This window comes from Lissotriton vulgaris, chromosome 2_1 (assembly GCF_964263255.1).
Source record: "Lissotriton vulgaris chromosome 2_1, aLisVul1.2, whole genome shotgun sequence".
In the NCBI taxonomy this organism is placed as follows: Eukaryota; Metazoa; Chordata; class Amphibia; order Caudata; family Salamandridae; genus Lissotriton; species Lissotriton vulgaris.
In genome coordinates this window covers 2,071,265,040-2,071,283,106 of record NC_141687.1, presented here as the reverse complement: position 1 = coordinate 2,071,283,106, position 18,067 = coordinate 2,071,265,040, and the positions used below count along the sequence as shown (strand labels likewise).

The following is an 18,067-nucleotide window of genomic DNA, read 5'->3' as shown; positions in this document are numbered from 1 at the left end:
CTCAGTCTCTCCCTCTCAGTCTCTCCCTCTCAGTCTCCCCCTCTCAGTCTTCACCCCTCTGAATCCCTCTCAGTCTCTCCCTCTCAGTCTCCCTCTCTCGCTGTCTCCTTCTCTCGCTGTCTCCTTCTCTCTCGGTCTCCCTCTCTCTCGGTCTCCCTCTCTCTCGGTCTCCCTCTCTCTCTGTCTCCCTCTCTCTCTGTCTCCCTCTCTCTCTGTCTCCCTCTCTCTCTGTCTCCCTCTCTCTCGGTCTCCCTCTCTCTCGGTCTCCCTCTCTCTCTGTCTCCCTCTCTCTCTGTCTCCCTCTCTCTCTGTCTCCCTCTCTCTCTGTCTCCCTCTCTCTCTGTCTCCCTCTCTCTCTGTCTCCCCTCTCTCGCTGTCTCCCTCTCTCGCTGTCTCCCTCTCTCTCTGTCTCCCTCTCTCTCTGTCTCCCTCTCTCTCTGTCTCCCTCTCTCTCTGTCTCCCTCTCTCGCTGTCTCCCTCTCTCTCTGTCTCCCTCTCTCTCTGTCTCCCTCGGTCTCCCTCTCTCTCTGTCTCTCTCTGTCTCCCTCTCTCTCTGTCTCCCTCTCTCTCTGTCTCCCTCTCTCTCTGTCTCCCTCTCTCTCTGTCTCCCTCTCTCTCTGTCTCCCTCTCTCTCTGTCTCCCTCTCTCGCTGTCTCCCTCTCTCTCTGTCTCCCTCTCTCTCTGTCTCCCTCGGTCTCCCTCTCTCTCTGTCTCTCTCTGTCTCCCTCTCTCTCTGTCTCCCTCTCTCTCTGTCTCCCTCTCTCTCTGTCTCCCTCTCTCTCTGTCTCCCTCTCTCTCTGTCTCCCTCTCTCTCTGTCTCCCTCTCTCTCTGTCTCCCTCTCTCTCTGTCTCCCTCTCTCTCTGTCTCCCCCTCTCTCTGTCTCCCTCTGTCTCCCTCTCTCTCTGTCTCCCTCTCTCTCTGTCTCCCTCGGTCTCCCTCTCTCTCTGTCTCTCTCTGTCTCCCTCTCTCTCTGTCTCCCTCTCTCTCTGTCTCCCTCTCTCTCTGTCTCCCCCTCTCTCTGTCTCCCTCTGTCTCCCTCTCTCTCTGTCTCCCTCTCTCTCTGTCTCCCTCGGTCTCCCTCTCTCTCTGTCTCTCTCTGTCTCCCTCTCTCTCTGTCTCCCTCTCTCTCTGTCTCCCTCTCTCTCTGTCTCCCTCTCTCTCTGTCTCCCTCTCTCTCTGTCTCCCTCTCTCTCTGTCTCCCTCTCTCGCTGTCTCCCTCTCTCTCTGTCTCCCTCTCTCTCTGTCTCCCTCGGTCTCCCTCTCTCTCTGTCTCTCTCTGTCTCCCTCTCTCTCTGTCTCCCTCTCTCTCTGTCTCCCTCTCTCTCTGTCTCCCTCTCTCTCTGTCTCCCTCTCTCTCTGTCTCCCTCTCTCTCTGTCTCCCTCTCTCTCTGTCTCCCTCTCTCTCTGTCTCCCTCTCTCTCTGTCTCCCTCTCTCTCTGTCTCCCCCTCTCTCTGTCTCCCTCTGTCTCCCTCTCTCTCTGTCTCCCTCTCTCTCTGTCTCCCTCTCTCTCTGTCTCCCTCTCTCTCCGTCTCCCTCTCTCTCCGTCTCCCTCTCTCTCCGTCTCCCTCTCTCTCTGTCTCCCCCTCTCTCTCTGTCTCCCTCTCTCTCTCCGTCTCCCTCTCTCTCTGTCTCCCCCTCTCTCTCTGTCTCCCTCTCTCTCTCTGTCTCCCTCTCTCTCTCTGTCTCCCTCTCCCTCTCTCTCTGTCTCCCCCTCTCTCTGTCTCCCTCTGTCTCCCTCTCTCTCTGTCTCCCTCTCTCTCTGTCTCCCTCTCTCTCTGTCTCCCTCTCTCTCCGTCTCCCTCTCTCTCCGTCTCCCTCTCTCTCCGTCTCCCTCTCTCTCTGTCTCCCCCTCTCTCTCTGTCTCCCTCTCTCTCTCCGTCTCCCTCTCTCTCTGTCTCCCCCTCTCTCTCTGTCTCCCTCTCTCTCTCTGTCTCCCTCTCTCTCTCTGTCTCCCTCTCCCTCACTCTCTGTCTCCCTCACTCTCTGTCTCCCTCACTCTCTGTCTCCCTCACTCTGTCTCCCTCACTCTGTCTCCCTCACTCTGTCTCCCTCACTCTGTCTCCCTCACTCTGTCTCCCTCACTCTGTCTCCCTCACTCTGTCTCCCTCACTCTGTCTCCCTCACTCTGTCTCCCTCACTCTGTCTCCCTCACTCTGTCTCCCTCACTCTGTCTCCCTCACTCTGTCTCCCTCACTCTCTGTCTGTCTCCCTCACTCTCTGTCTGTCTCCCTCACTCTCTGTCTGTCTCCCTCTCTCTCTGTCTCCCTCTCTCTGTCTCTGTCTCTCCCTCTCTCTGTCTCCCTCTCTCTCTGTCTCCCTCTCTCTCTGTCTCCCTCTCTCGCTGTCTCCCTCTCTCGCTGTCTCCCTCTCTCGCTGTCTCCCTCTCTCGCTGTCTCCCTCTCTCGCTGTCTCCCTCTCTCGCTGTCTCCCTCTCTCTCTGTCTCCCTCTCTCTCTGTCTCCCTCTCTCTCTGTCTCCCTCTCTCTCTGTCTCCCTCTCTCTCTGTCTCCCTCTCTCTCTGTCTCCCTCTCTCTCTGTCTCCCTCTCTCTCTGTCTCCCTCTCTCTCCGTCTCCCTCTCTCTCCGTCTCCCTCTCTCTCTGTCTCCCTCTCTCTCTGTCTCCCTCTCTCTCTGTCTCCCTCTCTCTCTGTCTGTCTCCCTCTCTCTCGGTCTCGCTCTGAGCAGAGTGTCTCGGAGTCCGTGCTGCTGCGGCGGTGTTTGTGGACAGTCTTTAAATTTGTTTTTCAAAAACACAGGTACAATGTCTGCAAGGTACAATATCTGCAAGGTACAAAGTCTACAAGGTCTGCGGGCCTCCAAGGAAGGCTTGCGGGCCGTACTAAGAGTACCCATGTGTTAACCGATAACACTGTTTTCCTCCAAACTGTGGTACAACTGCATTACTACTGTAAAGTATTTATTGCTTACCTGTGCCAGGCTTGCTTGGTTCTAGAAACTGAAATAACTAAAAGAATATTTTTATACAAAACCAATTGGTCTGAAATTCAGTCTTTGAGTGAGTGAATTCATTTGCTGACTGAGTTTGTACAACAAATGCATAACACTGTCCTATGATAAAGCCTTACTGCTCGACCACACTACCACAAATAGAGAGTGAGGCGCTGTCTACTTCACCTCTGCCTACCTTTTAGGTTCCACTGGACTCTGTGCACACTATATCTCACTTTGGTATAGTATATACAGAGCCAGATCCCTATACTGTTCACTTGTAAAGTCCAAGAATTGACTTAGACATCACAAGGGCGCATCTGCTCATGCAGTTATGTCCAAAGTAGTATAGTGCACAATGTCTTAGTAAGGTCTACTGGGTGACTTACCTATACCATATGCAGTGTCTGCAGGTATGGCACACAAGAGGTGTGCCAGGTCATGGCTTCACTTTTCTCTGCACCGAGGCACGCAGCCTGCAATGACAGTTTGCTGCAGCCCTCAGCGACCTTCTTTAGCCTCCTTGCCCTAGGTACCAGAGGTTCCATTTACTAGCAAATTATGAAGGGTGCTAAAGGTACTGTCAATTGGGGGAACAATTGTACTGTTTTAGGGAAAGAGATCTGGCACTGGAGACCTGGACAGCATTCGGACACTTGAAATCTTCTAGTTGCTCACTGTTCGCAGCCACTTTTATGACATTTTGGGGCAAACAGATAAGAAACAAATGACGCTGAATTTCATTGGTTGCGAGGATAACAGCAAGGCTGATGGAAATACTGAGGGCATGATGGAGGAAGAGGCTGGGATCACTACTACAGACATTCAGCAAGATTTAGAGATGATGTTCCTGGAGCTGAAGGAAAGTATGGTAGGGTTTGGAACCAAACAGATGCATTATTCTGCGGCTTGACAAGCACGGATAGACCAGGCTGAACAAAGATAGCCTGAAGCAATGAATACACCTATTGTGTGTTAATGCTTCAGGAGCTGATGATCAGTGAGCTGGTCAAAGTAGAGGAACTGGAGGGGTGCTTTAAGAGCAACAATATGCATATACTGGGCACAGTGGAAAATCACTAGTGACTCTTTGGGAACAGAGCCTTACCAGGCCACCTTGCATTGGAAAAAGTACACACAGCCCTGTCAGCTTGACCACTCCTGGAAGGACAGCTATGTCCCATTATATTGCACCTACAGTGAAAAAGATATAGTGTTGACATCAATAAAATCCTGCAGAATCACCACTTTGTGAAATACACCAGGTTGTTCTCAGTCTAGCTATGCATTGAGCTTTTGTTCAAAACAAATGTGTAGAGTGCAACAGTGGATGCCAAAGAAATAATTGATCACAATATGCCTCTTGTAGTAGACCTCGTAAACAGACATGGTAGTTTAGAGGTCAGGATGCAGAGGGAGCCCATAACACTCAAATGAAGCTGCTTCAAAATACTAGCATGGCTTAAGGGAACTAAGGAGTTGTCTCAGCTATGTACAGCAATAACTGATAAATCATAAGCGTCCAGTTTGACTCTATAGGTGTGGTACAGATATTTGCAATGTATACTATATGCCTCACAGCAGGGTTCTGTACTATTATAAATCAAGGGATATCGGAAGCGAGTTACTCGGCCGTTGATGAAGACACTCCTGAATGCATCTTTGCATGAAGCGGAGCCGAGCAAGGTTATTGCCCACTGTGCGGAAGTCAATAAATCGGGGTCAAACAGGTTCATGTGTATGGTCCGTCATCTGTCATCCATGTAGGAAGAGGCATGGAGAAAAAGCAGATAATCAAAGCGCTCCTAATAGTACTTACTTCAAAGTATAACATACAATAACTTTTCGGTGACAAACATTTTTTAAATCATAGGTAGAAAAACCCAGAATCTTATTTTTTCTACGAATGGTGAATTTATTTTTGACATGAGGGTGCTCCAAACTAACCTGCCATCTGACCATTTAACTATTCGGGCATTGCTATCCTTAATTTCATTTCCTTCTTCATCTCGCCGTGTTCTCCATCGGATTGTGTTTTCAACCTGGAAAACAACAGAAACATACATGTATGTAAGCCCTGTACAAAGCACTATTTTTCCTACACACCATTTCCTAATAATTTTGTGGGGCATTTGGTGTTTTAAAGAACACTGAAACAGTATATTAAAAAGTGTCTACCATACCAACTATTGGGCCTCCAGGTGCTTTATAGAAGTGTAGAAGTCTGTGTACAGACTGGACTACCTGAAAAAGGTATAGACTGATTTGTTTTTTGGCACACAGATTATTTTTTCTCCTCGTTCATCCAAGACGGATGGATCTGAAGACGAGCCTCCTCTCATTCTCTGGGCACCTAAGGTTTTTTCAGTGCAAGACCCCTGACTGCTATTGACTTTGTATAGGGAGAAGAGTAACCCATGAAGATTTGAAGCACTGCTATTGACCATTTTCCAGGAGAGTCACCAACAGGTTGAACTTCGAACAAGCCATCTTCTTCTACAGGCTTCATGACAAGCCTGAAATTAAATATCTAAAAAAACCTAATGTCCAACTTGAAAACAACACATTGGTCTTATGCTACAAACGGAGAGTGGGACACATGTTACAAATCAGATCAAAGAAAGGAATGAATGCCTGAACACATGGAGATATTAGAGCAATCAAAATAGGTTACAAGAATACATTTTCTGCTTCCCAAATTATCACAGGTGGTTAACCTAATCTGATCCAGTAACACAAGACTATGAAAGAAAAAGAGTACTTGAGGACGCTGGAATAACAAACAAGAGAAATTAATTACATCTAATGGCTGCACAGTCTTAAACAAAAATGAAGAACAATACCTAGATATTTTCAGCAGGAGAGTAAGGATCAAATTGTGAATAACCCAAGAAGGAGAAGACAAAGACACTGAAAAAACTTATAAAGGCTAAGACACTGCAAGCAGGTATTCCACACACAGGTAGGTGGGATTTTGGCCAATGCAGTTATGGAGATCTATCGACAGCCCACATGATATCAAGCTTGAATAAAAAATCATTCTTCACCCCTCCTATTTTTTTTTTAACACTTTCATTTTTACATTTTGCAGTTTTACAACGACAAGAGAAAATAAATAAATAAATAAATAGGGAAACCAAAACCAAAAATAACATGCTACCTGCTACACATCCATATCACCATCCATTACATAAAATGAAGTCAGTACAGGAACAACAACATCATTAGCATGAACCAGGTCTGCAGTCCAATAGGTTCAAAACCATGTCCATTAACTCCTGGAATCCAAATCACCCTACAATAGTACCGGTCCAACCTCCCTCAATTCTTACTCATTACTGTACGAGTCTGAACCATTTTCACTTGTGTTGCAATATCACCCTGGACTTCCTCATCAAATCTAGTCAGTTTAATATGTTGTTCTTCTGCCACCATCTATTCCAGGACATCCCTGACCCATAAGTCTACTTGGGGTACCAGTGTTCCCATCCAGCTAATGGCCACCTGGTTTTTTTTTTTGCATGAGGAGAGCAAGGTGCATACATAAATACTGCATTTTCATTAGGCTTTGGCATCCTACCTCGCAAACATGCCCCTAGTGTGATCGGAATTCAGAGACCTGTAGCTGCCTCACTCCTTAGTACCACCTCTCCCCAGTACGCCAACACCTCCCTACACGCCCATGCCAAATGTAAAAATGTGTCCCATTCCTCCCCAAATCTGGGACACTGCCACCTTTGTTTGATAAATTTGATAAGGGCATAGGGAGTAAAATAGGTCCAATGAAGGTAGTTAAAATGAATAAGTTTGAACCCCCTGTTACCTGAAAATTTACGGACCAACCCACAAGAAAACTAGTTACTTACCTGTAACCTTAGTTCTCCAGTATTGGAAACTTTCGTAGATTCACATGCTTGAATCATTCCCCGTCGTCGAGATGGGAGTCCCCTTTATATATAAAAATAGTAGTACAAATCACTACAAATCAGAAACTAGGCCTAGGCCAATCCTAGTTTTGTAACATATCCACCTCTTTTTGTAAAAGAGTCCAAATAAATCAACAACCAATCAGATTAGCCTCACCCTGTAAACCTTCCTGAGAGAACCTCAGACCCTCAAATTTTCGTAGCCGTAGTGCCACAGTAGAATCATAAAATGAAGAAGGTCTAGCTTTCCCAGGGGAGTAGGGTGGGTCACATGTGAATCTATGAAAGTTTCCAATACTGAAGAACTAAAGTTACAGGTAGGTAACTTGTTTTCTTACTCAAGAACTTTCATAGAGTCCCATGCTTGAATCAGAATAGCTAGCAGTCATGAGCACATTTCTTTGTATATAACAAATTCAGCTTAAACCTACAAAGCATCAATAAGAGTAAATTAAACAAATATCCAGTAAATATCAGATTAGACTTTACCGATTCTTTATTTACTTTATTTTTTTAGAAAGAACATAATATCAAAATCAGAGTAATACTGTAAGTAAGCATTTATTTGTTGATTAATTAAAATCATTACAAACAAGGAAAAAAAGAGCCACCAAGAAAAATAAGCATATACTAGACACAGAGTTATTAACATCTTAAAATGATCCACCAATAGTGCGATAATACATGACCATTCCATAAAAACATTAAAACATTACACGATAATTAAAATACATAAAACTTATTAAAATGCACCAAGAACTATTATAGCAGCATTTGACTTGTGTTAGCAGTTGGAATTACAAATACAAATTTTTTAGCTGTTCTTCATTTACAAGCGGTAATAAAGTGCAGTGTGCGCCCCTATATTAAATTATACTCATAGTTATTTACCCGTTCAGTTTCTTCTCTTCAATAATGATAAATTTAACAAAACAATAAGTAAGTTTAATATTGGCCCCACTCAAACAGGCAATAATTGCTTGCCTACATGTTCTAATTCCTAGTTCATTAAAAATCGGTTTTAGGATGGACTTCCGAGCGTCTGCCAAAGCTGGGCATAAGGTTACTATATGAGTTATTGTTTCCTCCCTTTGCCTACAAAGCCTGCAAATGCTCGATGACCATTGATTCTCCCATTTTGGTATGTCATCCTTTGTCGGATATCTTCCCAACCTTAAATGCATGAATTTATTCTTAAACCTTGGTTTTAAATGATATGCCAAATAGGGTTGAAGCGACAGCCTACCAAAGGAATTAGCAATTGTCCAAAAATTATTTTTTTTCCTTAATTCCTCCTTGTCAGCTATAATTGATAGCAGTGCGGCCATTTGGTTAATTTCTTTTTTAAAAACTACTTTACTCCTCATTTCATCTTCTAAATTAGAGCAATCAAAATTACATAAGCATTCATTTAGGTACAGCTGCCAGTTTTTTAAGTATTCCCCCTCTGAAATTTCTAGCCAACATAGCTTTGCTAAAGATCCTTCCTCCGAGCGGGCTAATGATATTAAGGACTTCAAAAATGCTGATTGACGCGCCACAAATTGGCTTTTCAGTCCAAATTCCAATCTTATGTTTGCTCGACTGATATATTTAGGGATTTTAAAAATAGCTTTATAAGTTCTAATTACTATATCGTCGAGCACTTTCACGTCTTTGCCCCGAAAGATGATTGAGCAATAGTCCAAAGATGGAATTAACTTTGCTCTCATCACCTTCATCAAATGATCATAATTAGGGCATACTAATTTGTCTCTTAATTTCCTAAAAACAAATGCAAGAGAGCAGCCCCTGGCTTCAAGATTGTTAAAATGTTGTCTAAATATCAGTGCATCATCGAACATGATCCCAAGTTATTTATACGATTTCACATTTTCGATTACCAGGCCATTGATATTCCACTCTTTAATCCTTGGTCTCCCTTTTCCTATAGTCATTAATTTTGTCTTTTTTATATTAATGGTTAGTCCATTTTGTAGGACATAGCCATTAAAAGAGTCAATTAACCTTTTTAGCCCTATTTCTGTTTGGCTCAATAAAATGGTGTCATCTGCATATTGCAGGTATTTAATTTCTTGACCATGAATAAAAGGTGAATGTGAATTAATATTTTTAAAATGAGCTGGCAAATCGGCCATAAAAAGATTAAAAAGGCAAGGAGCCAAAACACAGCCTTGTTTCAATCCCACATTCGTATCCAAACAACGAGTCATATGTTTTCCATCGCCAATTTTGATCTGCACCCAGGTATGTGAGTATAAAAGTATAATCATCTTTAATAGTATTTCCGGAATACCCCAATTCCTTAATTTACCCCAGAGAGTATTTCGCGGAACAGAATCAAAAGCGGCTTTTACAACAATAAAACACACATATAATCTTTGCATTGGTTTTGGCTCTCTCTCCTAATGAAATCAGAGTAAACAACATCTGTATGCATTCAGAAAAAAGTACTCATATTAAAACTCAACAAAGAATGTGCAAAGAAAGCATAACGAAAAAGGAATGAGGGATGAAAGGGAAAGCTCACCGCTATTGAAATAGGTTCCTTAGGACTGCCTGACCCACTGAAGCGTTGGTGCGCATCGAAGAATCCAAGCAGTAATGTCTTGTGAAGCTAGGAGTGCTCTTCCAGGTTGCTGTCCTGCAGATGTGCCGGGTAGGCACTCCCACAAAGAGGGGCGTAGAAGAAGAGATAGCCCTTGTGGAGTGAGCAAGGACCTTACCCTCAAGGGGCTTCCCCGCTGCTTGATGACAATATTTGATAGCGCTTAAAATCCAATGTACAATCCCCTGGTTGGAAAGGGGAAATCCTTTAGGAGAAGCACTATAAGCCACAAAGAGCTGAAGTGATGTTCTAAAATCCTTAGTTCTCTGAAGATAGAACTTCAGACAACGTTGAATATCCAAAGAGTGAAGAGATCATTCAGCCGGAGTAGTAGGCTGAGGGGAAAAAAGATTTAAGTATTACTGGTTCATTTAAGTGAAAATCCTAAGGTACCTTTGGGATGAACATGGGGTTGGTACGTAGTATAACTGTTTCATTCTTGAACTGAAGAATGGGCTCTTGAATGGAGAGTGCCTGTAACTCGATGACCCTTCTAGCTGAAGTCAAAGCTAGAAGAAGAGCCACCTTCCAAGAGAGGAATTTCAAGTCTGATTTATGTATAGGTACGAATGGATGCTTCATGAGCTGAGACAAGGCCAGATTTAGGTGCCATAATGGGGTGGGGGGGGGGGAAGAGTTTTCCCTGGAGGGAAAGCTCGAAAAAGGTCTTTCAAAAACTGCTTAACAATCCTTTCCGACCAGAGCGAAGGGCCTGAGGATATTCTCCTGAATCGAGAAATGGCTGCGAGATGCTTTCGCCAAAGAAAGAATGTACAAAAAGATTTCATGAGAAAAGAAACAGAATGGGTGAACCACCAAAGACATGGCACCAGAGGCAAAACCTCTTCCATTTCAGCTTGTAAGTTGTGCTTGTACTTGGAGCATGAGCTAGAGAGAGGATGTCTCTACATTCCGCAGAGAGCCTTACATCGAGAAATTCTCTGTGCTCAGGAGCCACGCCGATAATTGCAGGGATCCGGATGCAACACTTGGCCCTGGGACATTGTCAACAGAGATGGGATCGGCTCCAAAGGCACTGGATGCTCCCGGGATAGAACAAGATGATCTGTGAACCAGTACTGGCGAGGCCAAGATGGCGCTATTAGAATCATCTTCCATGGTTCCGTCTTCAACTTCTTGAGAAGTCTTGTGATCAGCCGGATGGGGGGGAAAGTGTAAACAAAGGCGCCTGACCATGCCATCGAAAACGCATTCCCCAAGGATCCCCAATGGTGATGCTAGCTTGCGCAGAACCGGCATTTCTTGTCCGCCACAGTAGGAAAGAGATCGATGGCTGGTCTGCCACATAGACAAAAAATTTCCTCTAGAGTCTGCTGATCCAACTCCCATTCATGGCTGACTGATTTCAGTCTGCTTAGTGAGATTGCTGTCTCGGAGATGCTCCGCCTTCAGTGCGACTCCATGCAAGATCGCCCATTCCCAGACTGCTCGAGCCTCCATTCAGTGCTTAATTTGTTTAATATTAAGTGCCAGGGCTCTGACCAGGAGGCCACTGCTGCTTGCACCATCTATCGCCCTTGTCATTGCTGCCAAATTAACTATTATCCATCTCTCTCCCATGTAAATGAGCCAGTTCAGATTATTCCAGGTCCCCAAAGCTAAAGGTACTGTTGGGAGGCAGGTATTAGCTCTAGTTTATTGTATATTGTATTTCTAAACAACCGTTGTTCTGCTCATCTTTAAGTAAGATGAGCAGCGCCACCATGTGGTAGACTGTTCTCAGTATGGTGTTGACAAACAGGTGATGTTGCAGGGCACTGGAAACCAATTAAGTGCCTGTGCTGAGCACCGGAAAGCACTGGCTCAAATTAAGCTCTGCCTCCATTGATAGCAGACGAGATCTTGTGCCGTCCTGCTTGTTAATATAATGCATGGCCGTACTAATGTCTGTCCTTATTAAGACTGATGAATTTCTTATTCTTGAGAGGAAAGCTTGAAAGGCCAGGCAAATCACCCGGAGTTCCAGCAAATTGATGTGTAAACGATGTGAGTGGTCCAACCACCGCCCACTTATCTGGAGGTCGTGCAGGACCGCTCTCCAGTTCTCCAGCGATGACTCAGATGTGATAAATTGAGGATCTGGGATGACCATGTAGGAGAGACCTTGGGAAATGTTCTCCTAGTGAGTCCAGCATGAGGCGGCTTCTCTCATTGGCATCGTCACCGTGATCACATCTTCGAAAGATCCGTCCACCTGCCGCCACTTTAATTCCAGCTGTTCTTGAAGATGGCGCATTCGTAACCTACAGTGAGGAATCGGAGGAATGCAGGATGAAATGGATCCCATGAGGGACTTGTAGAGGCGAACTGAAAGTGACCTTCTTTTTTGAAGCAGGTGGACCATTGATCTTAGCTTTGCTTGCCTTTCCACTGTAGGGAAAGCTTTGTTCTGAGACGTGTCCAATATGGCTCCTAGGAATTTGGCGTTTTTCGAAAGGTACAAATTTGATTTGGTGCCGATCTGAGGCAGAAGGGGAAGACCTTGAATTGAAAGTGGGTCTTGGATACTGTGAAACAAAGGATCTTCCTGAGGGATGGATGAATGTGAACATGAAAATATGCATCCTCTAGTTCTAATGTGGCCATGAAATCTCCTGAATTTAAAAGACGAAGAATGTCCTGTAAGGAGACCATTCGAAACGATTGTTTGATGAGATAGGTGTTGAGCACCCTCGGATCTAGAATAGGGCGCCACTTTTCCACAGTCTTGTGAAGCAGAAAGAACTGGGAGTAGAATCCCTTTCACCTCTGCGAGATGGGAACCGGTTCTATCGCCTCTTTCTGGAGCATCTGTTGGACCTTCAACTGCAGGAGACGAAGATGTTTTGTTGCTGTAGCGAGAGGGGGCTTGGTTGGAGAAGGATGGACAAACTCCAATGTGTGGTCAAATTGGATGACATTGAAAACCCAACAATCCAATGTTCCTGGAAGTATTGCGTTTTCCTGCCCCCCACAGGTGTTACATGAGGGGAAGGAACAGTAGAGAGCCAGGCAGCCGCTATTGGCGCCTAGAGGACTCCTTCCCCTGGCGTCCTGCTCTACTTCGGTTCCTGGATCTTGAGTAAGAATAGGACTGACCCTGCCGCTGGTTAGATTGCAGACGGTAGGACTGCGAGGCAGGCGTATACAAGGAGTACCAGTATTGCTGGTATCCTCCTATGAATGAGTGAAGCTCTCTAACTCTTGCACTCCGAAAGGGGACTTTGCAGTATTGCAGTGTCCCTAACGAACAAGTGTCTGTGTCTTTTTTAATGTCCTGCAGTGCATGGTGTGTAAGTTTACAGAAGAGCGCCTCACCATCAAAGGGAAGATCTAAAATCTTGTTTTGCACCTCCGGTCTGAACGATGTGGCACAGAGCCATCCTTGGCGTCGTAGGACTGTTGCTCCAGCCAGGGAACGGAACGCAGTTGTTGCAATATCCATTGCACTGTCGATTACCTCTGATGAGGCTCGCTCTCCTTCTAGGAGAATCTTCCAAGCTTCGGCCTAGCTGTCCTCAGGCAGTTTATCTAAATAGGGGAAGAGGTCACACCACATGTGGCGGTCATAGCACCCTAAGATGGCTAAGGCATTAGCTGCTTTGACAAGCAGACAGACATCAATGAGAACCTCTTGCCTGCATTGTCCAAGCGTCTGCCTTCTTTTTCTGGAGGTGTTGTTAAAGGTGCTGCTGGATTTCTGGTTTTCCTCTGTGCAGCCTGGGAAATAACAGAGTCTGGCTTTGGTTGGCTCACCAGGCAAGCTGGGCTGTCCTCCGGGGCCTTGCATTTCTTTTCTAAAAGAGGAAGCACCGGGACTACCGTAGCCGGGGTCTTCATCACCTTGAGACCCTCTTCACAAACGTGACCAACAATTGGGATTGTCCTCACTGATCTTTTAAAAGGCTCTTTAAAATCATACAGGAAACATTCTGACTGTACCGATGGCATAGGTAAATCGAATCTTTTAGCAGCCCTTTCCAACAAATTATGGAAACCAACAATCCCCAGGTGGAGAATCGACTGACAGTGGAGAAGGGGAAGCAGGAGTAGGGATAATGTTGTCATCCCATTCTCTATCCAGATCCAGAAGGTCAGCCTGACCCTGGTCCTCATCCAAGGCGCCATCCTGGACCGGAGGAACTGAAAGCGGTGGATCCACTATTAATTGCAGTGGAGGTGGCGGTAGCCGAGGCGTGGAAGACCCCGCTGGTGGAAGAGCGGGAAGTGAAAAAAGCTCCTGAACCGAAGATGGTGTTGGACAGCTCTGTTTATAATCCGAAAGCATGAACTGTAGGTCCAGGATCAAGGAGGATGGCATATAGATAACCTCCATGACAGTCATGAGGAGGATCATACTCCTGCTGGTCATCACACCCTTCCTCAGAATCCAAGTCCTGGCAATTAACGTGCAGTTCAGAAGGGCTATTAGCATAGCCATATGGATCTTCATTAAGCATGGGCGAATTTTGCGAATTCGCGATCCGCGAATTTGCGAATCGCAAAATTCGCGAATTTGTCGATTTTTGTTTTTTTGCGTGTTTGCGGGGTTTTTTGCGTGTTCGCGGGATTTTTTGCGTGTTCGCGGGGATTTTTGCGTCTTCGCGAACCGCTTGCATAGCGAAGTTACCCATGCAGTCGTTTATGGGAGAGGGAGAGATAGATAGATAGATAGATAGATAGATAGATAGATAGATAGATAGATAGATAGATAGATAGATAGATAGAGAGAGAAAGAGAGAGAAAGAGAGAGAAAGAGAGGGAAAGAGAGAGGGAGAGAAAGAACGAGATAAAGAAAGAGAGGCCGGATCGCTGAAGGGCCAGATTCCTGAGTTGCCCCTACAGAACATACAGCTTTTTATTTTTAGCAAAATGCATATGAAAATTGTGCTGTAAAGGTCTCTTTTAGTTTAACCCCTCCTGACAATTCAAAATGGGTGTATTTGCCATCCTCTCCCTTCTTCCTGTTTTTTATATCTGTAAGTGCTTCCTGATGAGGTTTAATTCCTTGGACAGGTGCCTCGTTGCCTACTTGTAACTATTCTCTGACCCTGCTTCAAGGGTCAGAGCAGGGTCAGAGAATAGTTGCAAGTAGGCAACGAGGCGCCAGGAAGCAATTAGCAGCAGGTGTCCAAGTTGAAGTTAATTTGTTTGTAACCCTTTTGTAAAAGGTTACAAAGAAATTAGGTTCAACTTTTGCACCTGCTGCTGTAACCCTTGCTTGGCTGAAAATTCATCCCCGCTGATTCGCGGATTTTACCGCGATTTCGCGAGATTCGCGGATCGCAAAATCGCAGACAATCTGCAAATTCGCCCGCGAAACAGATTTTACGCCCCCCTTAATCTTAATCATCCGAATATTCCTCCTTTAGAATGTGGGTAGGCAGAAGAGGAGTCACTTTGCTTGGGAAAGTGATCTTCAGAGTAATGTGCCGTTTTCTGTTGGTTATAGTAGACATAGTACCTGTCGTCGACGGTGTCATCGACAATGTAGATGCTGTCATCGACAATGTAGATGCCGTCATCGACGGTACCATCGACAATACTATAGTCAAGGCTGTCGTCGGAATCACAGCCGTCGACGACGATACTGTCGGCAACATTTTCGCCATGACTGAATGCGCCGCATCAGACTTCACCACAGTCGACGATGAAGATAAGGAGACTCTCGTCGACGATCCCGTCGTCGGAGTCAAAGAAGAATGAGATTTTACCTTCTCACTGTGTGTCGACAAAGACGATGATGATTTCTTCGGCAACGCTGTAGTCATCAGCGTCGCAGACAGCGGAATTTTCTTCACATGTTTTTCCTTAGATGGAACAGAAGAGGGCTTTTTGAAGTCTTTTTTTCTGTGAGGAGGAGAAGATGGAGGAACAGAGCTTGATTTCCTCACTGCAGTTTCCTCAGTATGAATTCTTTCCCTCTCCTTTACACCTCGGTGAGGAGATTTGTCTGGTCTTTGCCTCTCAGACCCCCCCCAGAGAGGTCTTTTTAGAGGCTTTCCTAGGATGGTCTTCAGAAGAAGGGTCTGATCGCACCTTTTTTAGAGATCTTCTAGAATACGCAGCGGATGACCCATCACTGTCGTCACTGGAAACAGGCTCCATCCTGGATTTCAACTTCTGGAGCCAGGTCAGGAGACGACCCTAATGGTCCCTCAACATCTTGGTTGAAAAGGTACGATATCTTGGAATACTTGGCCTTAAGATCTGGGTACAGGCAATAGATGCAGTCCTTGTAAGGGTCATCTACATAAAGCCTCTTTTTAGAGCAGGTGGCACAAGCTCTAAAAAGGCCTTTTTTTCTCCTTCTCAGATATGTTGAATAAAGATGAAGAACCAAGATGGAGAAAAGCTCTTGAAAAAACTCTAGTAATAGAAGTAACAGGAAAAAACTAACCAGAGCTCAGTGGAGTCTCCCTAGCAGTAGAACATCTGAGGTTCTCTCAGGAAGGTTCTACAGGGTAAGGCTAATCTGATTGGTTGTTAATTTTATTTGGTCTCTTTTACAAAAAGAGGTGGATATGTTACAAAACAACGATGGGCCTAGGCCTAGTTTCTGATTTCTACTATTATTTTTATATATACACCGCGGTCTCCCATCTCGATGACGGGGAATGATTCAAGCATGGAAATCTATGAAAGTTCCAATACTGGAGTAAGCCTGATTCCAGTCAGTATCATGGTCCGCATCAGCCAGCTCCATTTCCCATGCCCGCGGAGCTTGTAGCCATGGCTTGAACAGATCACTTTTAATGGCCCTGTACAGGAGTGTTATCAAATGTGTTCTCCCTCCCCCGATTGAAAGAGCTCACACAGCATCTAATGGGAAGCGCACCACACTTCTCTCGACATATTCTACAACTTCACATAATGTAAGAACTGGTTGGCCCGTACCTGAAATGCATCTTGAGCGTCCTGAAAGGAAATACAAATCTCACGAGGTAAAGGTTCCTGGCCAGCAAATAAACTCCGTCCCCTCCACTGTTTCCATGAACATATCCATGTCTACAGAATAAAATGGGGCAAGGTCCAACAAATGTAGCTCCTGCTCAATTGGCGCGTGGGAGAGTGACCACGCTCCAAGATTGCAGTTTTATGGCGCACCAAGTAGGAAACTGGAAAGTCCGCCCATTCCCCTCGTATGGGGAGTTGCATCGACAGCTCATCACCTGTTCTGCCCCTCGGCAGGGGCTCCTCTGAATTATCTTAGTCCACTAGCCACTTGGCTGCACATTGCAGATGGGCTACTTAATAATAACATAACCTATTTATTTTTAAAGTGCACGTTCACCCCGGAGGATAACTTGGAGCTGAATGCAGATGTTTATTGTTACCCAACTCAATGGTACTCATAAGGATGAAAGGCTGAATGGACCTGCCTGGATTTGATCCTGTGACCATGAAGTCAAACACAGGCCCCTACGGTGGTAACATTAGTCCACTAAGCCACCAGGCCCGGCTTAATAGTGCTGCAGATCTGCTAGAGCCCCCCCTGTTCTCCATGTCTCTCTTTAACACAGATAAAGCTACTCTGCTGCGGCGTACCACCAATACGAAGGCTAGCCGTAGGCTGCGAATCACCTGAACACCCCCTGATCATTGGGAAACAAAAAATTCTGTAGAGCGTATAGACATTGGGGAGGAAGATAATTTTAGCTATTGCCACCCTGCCTAAAAAAAAGGGGGGGGCGGGGGGAAGGGGAGTGTGTTCCAAAACTGCACCAACTTATGGCAGCCCCAGAACCATTTTTATGTTATAATGATTTTGTCATGTCGCTGTATGTGCCACCATGACTCTCAGGTACCGAAAGCTTTCCATTTCCCACCAGAAGCCAAGCTCCAGCAAGTGTCCTCATAGGGCATCCACCGCCATCCCCCCCCCCCCCCCCCCAACCCCCCCCCCTGCCCCCCCAGGGGCTCCAGCACCAAGGCAAAAAGCAACTGTGAGAGGGGACAACCTTGACTGGTGCCCCTCACTACTGTCCAACCATTCAAATCTATTCTCCCCTGACCCGGGCTTTAGGTTCCGTGTACAGCTACTTCTCCCAGTCTCTTAGGAATTTAAATATCCCATTGCCTTCAAGCCTTCATTAAGTAAGACCAGTCCACAGTGTCGAAAGCTTTTATCAAGTCAATAGCCACCAGTGCCATGTCTTGCTCCTCATCAATGGTCTCATGTAGTACATGCGGAAGTCTGCATACGTTAAGAGCCATACTATGATCAGTGATAAATCTGCATTGGTCATCATGCACTAATTCCCATATTATGCCAGTAGTGTTGTCGCTAGGCATTTACAAAGCACCTTAACATCAGAATTTATCAAGGTGAAGGGCCAGTATGAAGGGTCAGCCGCATCCCCTCCAGGTCTGAGCAGTAGGCAGATAAATCCCTCAATGCATTGTGAGGGGACAATCTCTTCTGTCTACGTCTCCTGGAACTCTCCAATAACTGTTCCAAAAGAAGTGTGGAGTAAGTCTGATAGAACTTCACTGGGAATCCATGGCAACCTGGCGCCCTGGGCTTTGGTTCCATAGGGCCCATCTCAGTTCCTCTAATGTTATGGCCACATCCAAATCTTGC

At 45.6% G+C, this 18,067-nt stretch overlaps 1 protein-coding gene across 1 annotated transcript in view; it reads right to left on the bottom strand.

Moving 5' to 3' along the window:
* Positions 1–18,067, bottom strand: part of LEO1 (LEO1 component of Paf1/RNA polymerase II complex) — a 233,683-nt gene that overhangs the window by 100,135 nt on the left and 115,481 nt on the right. Inside the window, exon 7 of the mRNA XM_086958300.1 lies at positions 4,897–4,991. Coding sequence (XP_086814426.1) covers positions 4,897–4,991 — 95 coding nt within the window. The remainder of the gene's footprint in view (positions 1–4,896; positions 4,992–18,067) is intronic.